At 35.6% G+C, this 14478-nt stretch overlaps 1 protein-coding gene across 1 annotated transcript; it reads left to right on the top strand.

Moving 5' to 3' along the window:
• The first annotated feature begins 1200 nt into the window (after positions 1–1200).
• On the top strand, positions 1201–14147 carry LOC131520750 (alpha-2-macroglobulin-like). Its single transcript, XM_058745213.1, has 34 exons — positions 1201–1358; positions 1999–2179; positions 2255–2411; positions 5955–6007; positions 6140–6160; positions 6344–6509; positions 6595–6679; positions 6793–6907; positions 7017–7137; positions 7264–7373; positions 7454–7624; positions 7708–7941; positions 8042–8254; positions 8379–8528; positions 8683–8808; positions 8995–9088; positions 9424–9529; positions 10165–10390; positions 10461–10587; positions 10659–10780; positions 10879–10930; positions 11012–11095; positions 11206–11382; positions 11493–11568; positions 11747–11903; positions 12003–12077; positions 12369–12531; positions 12617–12810; positions 12892–13104; positions 13218–13339; positions 13436–13517; positions 13663–13746; positions 13814–13919; positions 14008–14147. The coding sequence occupies exons 1-34, from the start codon at positions 1273–1275 to the stop codon at positions 14046–14048; spliced, it is 4290 nt and encodes a 1429-aa protein (XP_058601196.1). The 5' UTR covers positions 1201–1272; the 3' UTR covers positions 14049–14147.
• Positions 14148–14478: the final 331 nt, after the last annotated feature.

Below are 14478 nucleotides of genomic sequence, written 5' to 3'. Positions count from 1 at the left end.
ATACGAGATTAGTACTACTTTTTTTTTATTACACAAATGTCCCAGCCCTATATGATTCACTTTGCCATGATATTGCAATTACAATAGCTTTTTGGTGAACAAAATTGATAGAGTGTTGCAATAGTTCCAAGTTTGTTTACTAACTGTCAAAATACAGGGATGTGATCTTAACATGGCAGCCTCCATGAGGGGGCGAGTTCTTTAGGTGTTTTTTTACTGGAGAAGTACTTAAAGGGGTCATATGATGCTAATTTAAAGATCATTATTTTGTGCATTTGGTGTAACAGAATATGTTGACATGCTTTAATGTTCAAAAAACACATTATTTTTCAAATACTGTACATTATTGTAGTTCCTCTATCCCCCGCCTCTCTCAAACGTGTTGTTTTCTACAAAGCCCCTCCTTCCGACAAGTGCAGTCTAGAAACCACGCCTTCTTTTTTTGCGTGCACATTTGGGCAGCATTATGCAGATATTTCCACATCGTGACGTAGACATGTGGGGGCATGTTTTAATGAAGCGTTTTAGCCCGGTCTGGATCAGCCTTCTCTTTTAGATAGAATAAATCTTTTTGTGGGAGACTTTGAGCTTTGTAACTCTGCAGATCGTATACATTCACAAACAGCTACATTAACACACTAAAGAAAAGGAAAACAAGAAATCGCATCATATGACCCCTTTAAAATGCACGTTTGTACTTTTTACATGATATTGATGATGTTTTATTTTAAAAATGGTTGAAAAGTGCTGGTCAGATTGATGTGAGTGTACTGTGTAAACAGGGCCAGCAGGTCAGTGACCTTGGTTTTTCACTGATTGCAACATGCATGATGATGAAACAATATTACAAACTAAATATGAATGCAATCTTATGTTTTATCATATGTTTCTATGTTTATATTATATTGTTTATATTTAACAGTATAAACAAATATATATGTATCATTCTTGGATGATATCTGGTTCTAATTACTTGTTTTTTATCTTAGAGAATTTAAATGATTCAAACTGTATGATGTTAGAAGGAGTAGTTAAGCAATATCTTGAGACCTTTGCACAGTTGCCCAAAGCACTAATCGGGAAGACGGGTTTAGTAATGATCTGATATTAGATTACTAGGATTAACAAATTAAGGGAACTCCAGAAATTAATCATTAATTTGATGATAAATGCAAATAATTGCTCAATAGCTTGTTTGGGATGAGTGGCCTTTGAAATAAATACACGGCCAACGTTTTGTTCATAGTGTGTTCTGCACGATCAGCCTCCATCATGTCTTTCAATGCGCTGTGTATTTGGAAAGGGCTCCTTTTAGTTTCTTTGCTCTTCCTTTCTGTCCATGGAGAAGCCTCAGGGCCGTAAGTAACTTTGAATGGTAACTGTTTAGTAGTATCTTTGTAATATCTACATAGAAATATTGGTAATGCTTTACAATAAGGTTCATTCGTTAACATTAGTTAACATGAATTAGGAATGACCAATACTTCTATAACATTTATTAATCTTAGTTAATGCTAATTTCAACATTTACTAATGCATTATTAAAATCACGTTTTGTTTGTTAACATTAGTTAATGCACTATGAGCTAACATGAACTAACAATGAATGATTGTGTTTTTATTAACTAACATTAACAAAGGTGAATAAATACTGTAATAAATGTATTGTTCATTGTTTGTTCATATTAGTTAATACATTAACTAATGTTAACAAATGACACCTTATTGTAAAGTGCTACTGAAATATTTAGTTAAACTAAATCAATCTTTATTTATGAAATTTGCACTTGAATAGGATCCTTAAAATGTTGAAAGTTTTCTCAACTATAGCATTCAATAATTTAATTTAAAAATAAAAATACTATATCAGCACAGATGGGAAGTGCTTAAACTGAAATGCAGAAAGTTCTAGAATATGTATTTTTAGACATTTACGTTTTTGATTATGTCTGAAACTTGGACAAACATATCTCTTTATGCTTTATTATCTCTCAACAGATCTTTCATGGTGACATTTCCTGCAGTGATCGAGTCGGGATCTGAAGCTAAACTGTGTGCAAGTCTTCTCAAGCCCAATGAAAGCCTCGTCATGAACATTTATCTGGTTAATGGTAACCAGAGCACTTTACTGCTGCAGGAGAAAGCTGAGGAAGAGTTTCACCGCTGCTTTAACTTTCAGGTTTGCCATCAAGAAATGTGCATTCACACATCATTGAACACTTTAGTCAAGATTTAAAATAACATCACCCAACAGACACCTCTGGTAGAAGAAGAATCAGTGCAGACAATGAAGGTGGAACTTCAGGGGAAGAACTTCAAGATGACTGAAGAGAGAAAGGTCATGTTCAGACGTTACCACCATTTGACTTTCATCCAGACTGATAAACCCATCTATACTCCAGGACAGACAGGTGAGCTGTTCATTTTTGAGATTTGAAGTTCAGTGAATTGTGAGGTTGTTTAGTTTGTTTCTCACTGTTGATGCCATGGTGTTTTAATGGGATGTCATTAGTGAAAGAGCATTAGCACTGTGGGGCACAACAGATATAGTCCACAGTAGCCACACCCCAAACCACTGGGCTGTTTCATGCTGCTTGGTTTTATTTGCAACCAACAGTGCTAAGTATATAAAGCTTATAAACCAAAACTATCTTAAAAAATAATATGTTTTAATTGTCAAATATATCACATAAACAATTTTTTCTTTTCTTTTTTTTTTTACCCCTAAACTGAACTATGTCTAAACTGTTACTCACACATTCATCTACATTATATATGTAACTATAACACTATAAATATTTCATTATACACATTACATTTATATAATGCAATTTCTGAAGAATTACTTTAAAATGTGTGGTCTGCTCACATATGTACTTGTACTACATAACTTATGGAAGCATATGTGTAGCAAAATTCAATTTGAAATGTAATATGCAAAATGGCAAAGTATTTCTGTATTTAAATTTACATTTTCCCATTCATATGTGCAACATTTAGTGCAAAATGAAAATGTAAATTCAATTATATCATTTAAATTTGCCATTTTCTACACTTGTTTTAATATGCAAATTAAAAAAACATTTTTTTAAAGCTTTATAAGTTGCAAAATTAAAATGAAAATGTATTACCCAAATTGATATGTTTAACATATCCAAGCAAAAACTGTAGCAAAATCATCATTTAAATGCTGTTTTTCCTAAATGCATTTAGACTTAGGGGTAGGACACTTGGGATTGCATTTTCATCGTGATACCGCGTGATAATTGTAGCAAAATGCAATGAGAGTTTCAAAATGCATTCTGAGCCAAAGGTGCAGCAAAAGGGTAGCAAAATGGTGATTTAAATGTCTTTTATTTTTCTTAAATGCATTGACACTTACATATATGACGTTTCAATTGCATTTTCATTAAATACTCCGCGATGAATATAGTTTTGAAAATGCATTCCGAGCCGAGCACGCCCACTACCTGTCAATCATTACATCAAGGCTGGGCTCGGCAACAGGACGCACGATAGGTCAATATTCACCCCAATATCATATTCACTGTTAACCAAACGCTTTTCACCTGCCTCAACATCTCTCACTGTTTACACTCGGGTTGATGCACATAAGCAAACAGACAGTGCTATTCTACACTTATTTACTCTTTTATTTTTAATCCGTAAAATAGCGCATGTTCCGTGGCACCTGAACAGGGACGTGCAGAGAGTTCCTCAGGGACAGGGGCTCAAATGTGAAAAAAAAAAAAATTATAGGTCAAAAGTTTGGATACATTACTATTTTATGCTTTTGCAATAAGTCATCAAGTCTGCATTTATTTGATCAAAATTTTTATATACTTTAAAATACATTTTGTGCAATGCTGATTTATTAGCAATGTTGGAAACAAGTCATAATTTTTTTGTAGGATTCTTTGATTAATAAAAAGTTAAATAAGAACAGCATTCATTTAAAATATAACTTTTGTAGCAATATTCTGTACACTACCGTTCAAAAGCTTGCGGTTAGTATTTTTTATTTTTTTATTTTTATTATTTGTTAAATTGATAGAAACAGTGATAGTAAATATCGATATTGTTAGAAAACATCTATATTTTGAATAAATGCTGTTTATTTATTAATGAACCCCAAAAAGTATCACAGGTTCCAAAATAAATAAATATAATAAAAATAAAAAAACAAAAAATAAAAAATAAGCAGCACAACTGTTTCCAACATTGATAATAAATCAGCATATTAGAATGATTTCTGAAGGACCATCCATTGAAGACTGGAGTAACGATGCTGAAAATTCAGCTTTGAATCACAGAAATAAATTATATTTATATTAAAAAAAAAACATTCTTTTAAATTGTAATATTTCACAATATTACAGTTTTTCTGTATTTTTGATCAAATAAATGCAGGCTTGATGAGCATAAGACACTTTCATAATGCTGCATAATTATCAGAAATGGTAATATAATAAAAGTCCTTTCACATCACCATTTTGCCAGCCTACACTTCACATAATAGGCCTGTAGGTGAAACTTGGGCTTCATTAACTATGAGAGTTTCATGAAATAGTAAACGGTGTAGGATATCATAAATATAAGTGAATTGAATAGCCTACTGATTACCATTATTGCGACTTTTGTTTTGTGCAGTGCTTTTGTAGTCATTCAGCATCTATTTTCCCAGCAATGTAATTTGATTTATAAAATGAGACAAAACGCAGATCCAGATCGCTCCACAAATAAGCTCGTCTGTCCCATGTCATTTTTCTACCGATTTATGAATAAGAACTGAACATAACCGCTCCACTTCACATTATTGTCCAATGAAGTTTGAACTTGAGCCAGATCATGATTGGTTGGTGTATTATAGGCTACATGACAAACAGGCATTGATGAATTAAGTAGCATAATATTCTACAATATATAATATATGGATTTTTAATTAAATCGACACACTTTGATTATTGATGAAAAAAAGTTTAAAATATTGATTGGTTTATTTTTTTCCTTCCGTCGACCCACTCACTGAAAGAACCGTATATGGCTCGAGAGCCTATGGTTTCTGAACAGACTGTGAAATATCAGTCAGTCAAGCAAAACACACGCAACCCATAGCAACGCCTCAGATTGACAGATATGTAAAAATAAACAGGTATTTTCAGACTTTTGAGCGATTATTTACCGTTTTGTACACATTGTCATGTTAATTATAATTCAAATGCATTTTGTTTTATTGACCACAATATCATTGATATTTGTCTGAGAGGGGCACTTCTGAATAATTTTGAAAAAAGCCCCCAAAGCCCCTGCCCCTGAGGAACTCTCTGCACGTCCCTGTTCAGGTGCCACGGAACACGCGCTATTTTACGGATTAAAAATAAAAGAGTAATAGAAATATAAGGTAAGGTAGTAAATAAGTGTATCAATCCGAGTGTAAACAGTGAGAGATGTTGAGGCAGGTGAAAAGCGTTTGATTAACGGTGAATATTGACCTATCGTGCGTCCTGTTGCCGAGTCCCGCCTTGATGTAATGATTGACAGGTAGTGGGCGTGCTCGGCTCGGAATGCATTTTCAATTTCATTTTGCACTAACTGTTGCACATATGAATGGGAAAATATAAATTGAAATACAAAAATACATTGCCATTTTACATATTGCATTGCCATTTTGCATATTACATTTCTTATTGAATTTAGCAACACATATGCTTCCATACATATCTACTACATACATATCTAATCTATCTGGTATTTATAGAGTAAGTAGATTTAATTTAGTCAGTGCTTCTTTAATCAAATTTTAATAAAAAAACTTTAATTAATTAATTTTCAAATTAGATTCAAATTGCATTTTCTTCCCACATTTTTCAGAGCCTCTAATGTTTCACTGCATCTCAGAAATGACAAGTGTGAAGTTTGTAATCATATGTTATAACATATCACTCATTTCACAGTGAATTTCAGAGTCGTCACCATGAATAGAAGTTTTGTACCCTTTGATCAGAAGGTTCGTAACAAGCAAAAGCAATATTTGTTTTAAATAATTATTTTCGGTGCACCCTGCAATAAATATATTATTGGCAATGGATTTTCTTTTTTTTCATTTGAATGAATTTTTTGTTTGTTTGTATGTTTTTAGTACAGTACAGTCGTGCTGGAGGTAAGCACATGGTACCCATCTTTTACAGCCATTCATGTCAAAAATGTGATCGAATTTGCATTTCACATGTTTGTTGTACTTGCAGTTATTAAATATTCAGTGATTACAGATTATTAATAATGGTCAGGATCTATGACTGAAGCTACGCTATGTCGGCACTGTGTATTCTTTGGGATCAAACAGGACAATCAGAATAACAGGATTGGTCAGTGGAAAAATATTTCCTCAACAAGGTGGATATTGCAACTTTCTCATGAGTTGAACCCAGAGGCCCGTCAAGGCATTTATAAACTGATGGCTTATATCGGTGAACGGGCGATCACACATTATTTTGAGGTGAAGAAGTATGGTAAGTGACAATATCACAGAACGTTTTTGCATCATTAAATCTTATTCATAACCTTTTTAATTGATTCACTGTAATTGATTTCCAGTTTTACCCAAGTTTGAAATGACCATGAAAGCTCCAAACGAAATAAGTTTTGGTGATAGTGTTATGACTATGGAGGTTTGTGGAAAGTAAGTGAAGTTTTCTTCTGTTTTATTGCATTGAAATTCTAAAATACAAACATTTTTTTTTTTTAAATGTTTTATTATGATATCCTTAATCACTCAAAGCATGTACTTTATAGATACACATTTGGTAAACCAGTGGCTGGTAAAGCAAGAGTGGAAATATGCCGGGAACATTTGAGATACGTTTCTCAAACAGACTTGATTTCACCGTGTTTGGTTGAAACTACTGAGGTGTGTGACTGTATTATTTTATATTGTTCTAAATTTATTAAAACATTTTCATCATAGTCTTTGTATTGGATGTTTTTAATGAATGCGTTTATGCTGTTTCTATCTGCAGTTGAGTACGATGGGCTGTGCCTTCTTTACTTTGGACACATCAGTCTTTTTTAACTCTACAAATCAGAGACTTCTAAAAGATCATCTTACTGTAAAAGTGAATGTAACAGAAGAAGGAACAGGTGACAGATCCAAGCAGAACTCGCATCCGAGCAGAACTTGCGAATAAAAAAAAATACATTTATGTTCACATTAATATTAACAGTAATATTAAACAATTACATTAAATTGTTTGTTTGTTTTCTCAGATAACACCATGGAGAAATCAGAAACTATAAGTCTGACATATAAAATCGGTGAAGCTGTGTTTACTGAGCTACCCAAAATTTATGAGCATGGGTCAATTATACAGGGAAAAGTATGTCTTATTTCTTTTTACATTAACAGTGAGCAGTATTGAAATATAGTCTGATTTTTTTCTTTTTTCCTGTTGAACAGATCAAACTTGAGAATTTAAATGGAGCACCTCTTCAAAACAAAGACGTTTATCTTTTGGAGGGTAAAAGGTGGTCCTCAAAACGGCTCTTAAATCTCACTACAGACAGCGATGGACTGGCCAGTTTCTCTCTTAATACATCTAGCCTTTCTAAAAGTGATATTAATCTAATGGTATGATAATGTTCAGTCACCCAGTGTTTGGTCAGTTGATGGCTTTGGTAATTGAAAATAACTGGACATTCTTTGTTATTCAGGCAAGTGCATATCCAGAGTTTCATTATCAAAGCATTACAAAGCCGTACTTCTCTACAGAAGAAAAAACTATTCAGCTTCTCCAAGCCGCCACTTCATACACCCCAACATTAAGTGAACTGATTATAGAGAATATTGAGCAACCATTAAAGTGTGATGCTGAGTTTACAGTGTCCATCAATTATTATTTTGTTGGAGAGACTGTTCAAGACTTCAAAACTGACATTGTCTATATGGTGAGTACAACTGCTGGGTGTTCATTGGCTATGTACACTACAGTGATGCTTTCCTCTGAGATTTTCAGTTTGTCATCGGAGTGTCATCTGTCTGTTTCAGGTCTTGTCCAGAGGAGTGATCGTTCATCATGGATATGAGAAGGTTGAAGTGAAGTCTTCTAATGGAGCAGCAAGTGGCACAGTGTCATTTAAACTGTCTGTTGGTGCAGATCTGGCTCCTGCAGTGCAGATTCTGACATACTGTGTTCTGCCCAGTGAAAATGTTGCTGCTGGTAGCAGAGATTTCATGACTGAGAAGTGTTTCAAAAATGAGGTATACAAAAAGTTCTGAGATAATTTAGATATTACTGTCTTTAAACTTCATTTTAACACCACAAGATGGCTCCATTTTCATCATCGCAACACTAAAATGGCACATCCTACTGTTGTCTTCACAGGTTTCTCTGCAGTTTTCTTCTGCTAAAGCAGTTCCTGGTGAGAAAAACACTCTCCAGATCTCAGCTCAGCCTGGTTCACTGTGCGCCCTCGGTGCTGTAGATCAGAGCATCCTGATCCTGAAGCCAGGAAAACGTCTGGATACTGACAAGGTTTAATTGTGTAGCTTACATGGTTAAAATGAAAAATCTAACTTTAAAACGCCATCTACATTACAAAAGATTTATATTTCAAATGACAAGTTTTTAGAATAGTGTATTTAATCATTGGTAAATGTTTTTTTTTTTTTTTTAAATCTCATCACAGATCTTTAACCTGCTGCCAGTACAGTCATTATCAGCTTATCCTTATAATGCTGTGGATACACCAGAGTGCCTGGAAATTAGACCTCGTCGGGCTGTGTCACTAGACCGTGTTTATGACAGCTTGAGGGTAACAAACTGCTCATAAAATTGTTGGCGTTACTTATAAAAAGGAGAAAGTAGGATATAATGAAAATAAAGATAAAAATAGTATTTTAGTATTACACCATACCCAAGGCATATAGATTTTAATTTACTTTGTTTTTCAATTTCCATTCAATTTCATTTCATGTCATTTATAATTGCTGTTTGACAGAGCGTGGGATTGAAGATGGCAACAAATTTGCATGTGAGACAACCCCTTTGTCTGACATACTATGGTGTAACTTATCACAGAGGTTTTCACTTAGGTACGTCTACTTGAAATTTGTAATATGATGAATGTTTTGTTGTTACATATAGGCCTAAATTGCAGAAAATGTTTAAGGGATCCTGAAATCATGTCACTGGAATATCACTTTGTACTGCTGTTGTTGAAATAGCAGTTTCTTAATGTTAGCAGCTGATGTTTAAAATGGATTCAGGTGCATAAAAAAACAAAAAGTGTTGTAGATGAGTAAATGCATAAATAGGGACTGATGGGGGAATTTACTAAGAATCAGTTCACACCTGCTGAGAGCACTGTTTTTTTGTTTGTTTGTTTTTTTTTTGCACATGTGCATTAGTCATTTATTTGAATTTTCAGAGAGGAATAGCGTTGTCTATCAATTAGCAAGATCTGCTCAACCACCTGTGGAGACAGTTCGTACCTTTTTCCCAGAAACATGGATTTGGCAGCTCACTGAAGTGGGGTACGTAAATGCCATAAAGACCACTTATTCAAGGATATTCAACAGACTTTGTAAGTGGTACATTACGAGGTAAGATAGGATGAGATAAGACTTTATTTTATCCCCAAGGGGAAATTTAGACATTACAGCAGCATGGACAATAGAAAACAAAACAAACACAAAATAGAATGAAGAAGAAAGAATAAATAAATAAATAAATAAATATATATATATATATATTCTGAATATGGGTAAATATTGTCCTAAGGATACAACTGGTCCTATAAGAGTGTTAGAACCCAGCCTCAGTGCAAAGATATGCTGACATCATCTCTGGTAGCACTCAGTTATCAGTTTGTTAAGCCTTTTCTTGTCTTTTTCTGTGATTCCACCACTCCAGGAGACGGCAGCAAAGAAAGTTGCTGATGCAACTACAGTATCATAACATTTTTTCAATAGTACCCTACATGCACTAAATTTAATCAATCTCATCAACAGTTGAAGGCGAATTTGGCCCTTCCTGTACAAAACACTGTTATCTGACCAATCCAATTTATTGTTTATGTGAACACCCAGATACTTGTACACGTCTACCATCTCAATGTCCAGCCTCTGGAAGTTTACGTTGCATTTTACTATACTGTGCTGCACAACAGGGACTCTGGATCAGCTCAGGTTCCTGTCACGGTTCCTGACACCATCACCTCTTGGGAGACGGAGGCCTTCTGTCTGTCCTCCAAAGGTCTGGGTCTGGCTCCTCCTGCTCAGCTGACAGTTTTCCAGCCCTTCTTCCTGGAGCTCTCTCTGCCTTACTCCATCATTCGTGGGGAGATCTTTGAGCTGAAGGCCACTGTCTTCAGCTATCTGTCCAAGTGCATCATGGTGAGACTTCAGACTCAGGCTTATGCAGTCGTATCAAATATGCCACTAATCACGTGTGTTTGACTGACAGGTTAAAGTGACTCCAGCTCCTTCCTCAGACTACACTCTCAAAGCCTCCTCTGATGATCAGTATTCATCCTGTCTGTGTGCTAATGGAAGAAAAACCTTTAAATGGATCCTCACTCCTTCTGTTCTTGGTAAGTTTTCCAGTCTGAATCATTGTTTCTCAGACTCTGTTGTATCTTCACGTACATGTCTTGTGTTGTAGGAGTCTTGAATATTACCGTCAGTGCAGAGGCAGAGGCGTCCCAGACTGTGTGTGACAATGAGATTGTGAGCGTGCCAGAGAGAGGACGCATTGACATAGTCACACGAAGTCTGCTTGTACAGGTCAGCGCACATCAAATGGATCTCAGACATCATTTATCCATGATCCTAATGCTGCTTATGTCAATATGATGTGTTGATATCATTGTTTTATGCTGCAGGCTGAAGGAACTGAAAAGACAGAGACCTACAGCTGGTTACTGTGTCCAAAGGGTTGGTCTGCAGATAATATTTAGCCTCATAGTGTTTCTCTGCTGATCACTCATATATGTTTCTTGTCTCTCTGGTTCATAGGTGACAGTCTCTCAGAGGAAGTGGATCTGACTCTTCCTAAAGATGTGATAGAGGGATCAGCCAGATCTTCTGTTTCAGTCATTGGTAACATATTCATACAAGCAGAAATTAGTAAATTAGTTTGGAAATTAGTACATATACAAGCAGAAATCGGATTTCTAAAATGTAGTGTTTTATTTGTGTTTGGTTTGTAGGAGATATATTGGGTCGTGCACTGAGCAATCTTCATGGATTATTACGGATGCCGTACGGCTGTGGTGAACAAAACATGGCTGTTCTTTCTCCCAATATTTACATTCTGCAGTATCTGGAAAACACAAAGCAGCTCACCTCAGCCATCCGAGAAAGAGCCACCGGCTTCCTTAAGAGCGGTGAGAGAAATCAATCATATCAGGAAAATACTGAGAAATTAACTCACAATACATTAGACTTCGGAAACACTTGATCGACCCAAACATTTAATCACTGTCAAACTCAACAGGATACCAGAGACAACTGAACTACAGACATAACAGTGGTGCATACAGCACATTTGGACATGGAAAAGAGAACACATGGTAAAACGTTTCACTCTTATTTTTATCAAAGCAAATAAGTTAATTTAAATGAATAAACCCAGGCATCCAGTATAAAATATGATATAGTCTGTCTTCCATATTTTTTAAATTGAGTCGATTTTGAGTTATCATTTGAGTTACGTTACTGGAACTAATAATTAAATTACCACACCACCAGGTTGACTGCCTTTGTCCTGAGGTCTTTTGGCAAAGCACAGAAATACATATTTATTGATCCACAAATTGTTCAGAGTGCAAAGAAATGGTTAATAAGCAGACGGGATTCAGACGGCTGTTTTATCCAACAGGGAAGACTGTTCAACAACAGAATGAAGGTGTGCTATTTGTTTCTCAATGTTTGCTGTGATCAATAGACACCAGGTCTGGTAATAAATTTAATATTTGTCTTTCTTTCTGTTTCTCCTTCATTGCAGGGTGGAGTGAATGATAATGTGACCATGACTGCCTACATTACTGCATCACTGCTTGAACTAGAAACTCCAGTCACAGTAAGTTCATCTACACACTCTCAGAAATAAAGGTACAAAAGCTGTCACTGGGGCGGTACCTTTTCAAAAGGTACACTTTTGTACCTATTAGGTTCAAATATGTACACTTTAAGTACTAATATGTACCTTTAAGGTACCAAAATGGACCCTTTAGGTACAAACATGTACCTTTTGAAAAGGTACCGCCCCAGTGACAGCTTTTGTACCTTTATTTCTGAGAGTGCAGGAAACACAGGATAAACTCACAGAAAAATGACGCTCACAGCGGCTGTTTCTCTATTTTTGTTTCAGGATCCTGTCGTCACTAAAGGTTTGTCATGCTTGAGGTCCGTCATTGAGGATGTCAAAAACACTTACACCACTGCTCTGCTCGCCTACACTTTCAGTCTGGCTGGAGACACGGACACTCGACAGAAGCTTTTCAAGAAACTGGAGGATGTTGCTATTTCAGACGGTAAGAGATTTGTTTCTGATGACTTTCTGCTGTGTTTTCATACTCGTTGAGTTACTGGTGTCTCTTTTGTCCATGTGTCCTAAAGGGTCTCGTCTCCACTGGTCTCAGTCTGCATCTGCTGATGACTCTGATTCTCTGGCAGTGGAGATCAGCTCATATGTGCTGCTAGCTGCTCTCACTGCAGAGTCACTCACTACAGCTGATCTGGGCTTTGCTAACAGGATTGTCAGCTGGCTTGTGAAGCAGCAGAATGCCTATGGAGGATTCTCCTCCACACAGGTGACTCAAAATACTCAAATCAAACACATATTTTCTGAATAATGTGTAAAAGTCACGTTACTGAACACATTTATTTCTCAGGACACAGTGGTGGCTCTTCAGGCTCTGTCTTTGTATGCCACCAAAGTGTTCAGCTCTGACGGCTCCAGCACAGTGACTGTACAGTCAGCAGGAGACACTCACCACTTTGATGTCAATCAGGACAACAAGTTACTGTACCAGGAGAAGCAGCTGCAGAACGTTCCAGCCAAATACAGCATTGAAGTGAAGGGCTCAACCTGTGTGTCTGTGCAGGTCTGTAGTGTGTTCAGCTTCACTCACTGTTTCTTTTTCCTCTCTTAGCTTTTGTGGTTATTTTGCTGTGAGATGGTTTATAAATGTGTTTTTGTTTGTCTTGACTATCTCAGTTTGCTCAGTTCTACAACATTCCCACTCCTACTGAAGCTAAAACATTGAGCATTGATGCTAAGATTGAGGGAGATTGCAAGAAATCCTTTGGACAGTACCTACTGTTAAATTTCACTGTGAAGTAAGAACAGTAACTCTATGCTGTAAAACATGATTATGGTTATGGCTTTATTTTATTCAACATTAACTGTGATGGTTCATATTTTCCCTTTTCCAGATACAATGGTCCACAGGCAAGATCTAACATGGTCATTGTGGATATTAAAATCTTATCAGGATTCACAGCTGATACATCATTGGTGCGTTTGACTGTAAAATGATTCATTATTAGATTTGCTGTACTGATTCACTGTGAATCTAAGATGGAATATATTGTCTGGTTCAATTCTGGGTATGTGACAAATAATACATTTCTTCTTTTTTTAAATCACTTTTTCCACACAGCTTGAACCTCAACACCTTTCAAAAACATCACTTGTGCAGCGGCTCGATTCTAAAGATGATCGTGTCATTGTGTATCTGAAAGAGGTGAGAAAAAAAAGACACATTCATATGATAATTTCAGTGATTCATTATCCTGTTTAACATTCTGCAGGTTCAAAAAGATATTCCAGTGAATCTCCAGATACAATTGAAACAGATTCTTCCAGTGAAGAATCTCAAACCAGCTGTGATTAAAGTCTATGATTACTACCAAACAAGTAAGATTTTATGTGCCATTTTCTCTGTTATTATTATGTGAATCAAAAGTATACTTTGCTATTAAGCTAATTTCAACATTTCCCTCAGGTGATCAGTCCGAGACCGAGTACTCGTCCCACTGTGAATGAAATGTCATGCTTCACTTCTGCAGCTTGAATAAAGAAGTTAAAGTCTCACTAAATGTTTAATGTTTCCCTGTTTTGTCCAGTGTTGATTATACTTTTTCAGGGCAAAATCATTTTATATTTCATGAAACCAGCAATTCAAAAGTTATTACTGTCATCAAGCTTCATTTAAATAAATCCCAAACAAACTCTACACACTTTTCATAGTAGAAAATACATGCAAATACTAGTACTTTCTATACAGCAAAATAACTACTTTTCCTTAAAATCATTGACAAAAAGACCCAGAAATAAAGATACAAAAAAAATATATTGATGATCTTATATTTACGTGAACATGTTTCCACATTTTATTTGCACTTTGTGTGAATAGAAATTATGTACAAAAGGAAGAATGGAGTCTGTTGGAGATGAAAAGTTGTAGAAAATTGTG

This window comes from Onychostoma macrolepis, chromosome 15 (genome assembly GCF_012432095.1).
Source record: "Onychostoma macrolepis isolate SWU-2019 chromosome 15, ASM1243209v1, whole genome shotgun sequence".
In the NCBI taxonomy this organism is placed as follows: Eukaryota; Metazoa; Chordata; class Actinopteri; order Cypriniformes; family Cyprinidae; genus Onychostoma; species Onychostoma macrolepis.
The sequence above is the reverse complement of the archived record's forward strand: the minus strand, read 5'-3'. Positions and strand labels throughout refer to the sequence as shown.

Excerpts from the sequence above, each read along its gene's own strand:
- LOC131520750 (XM_058745213.1), top strand. The coding sequence starts at position 1,273 with ATGTCTTTCAATGCGCTGTGTATTTGGAAAGGGCTCCTTTTAGTTTCT. Across the intron at positions 8,809-8,994 it reads GTGTTTATGACAGCTTGAGG|AGCGTGGGATTGAAGATGGC; the intron begins GTAACAAACTGC and ends GCTGTTTGACAG. Across the intron at positions 10,588-10,658 it reads CCTCACTCCTTCTGTTCTTG|GAGTCTTGAATATTACCGTC; the intron begins GTAAGTTTTCCA and ends CTTGTGTTGTAG.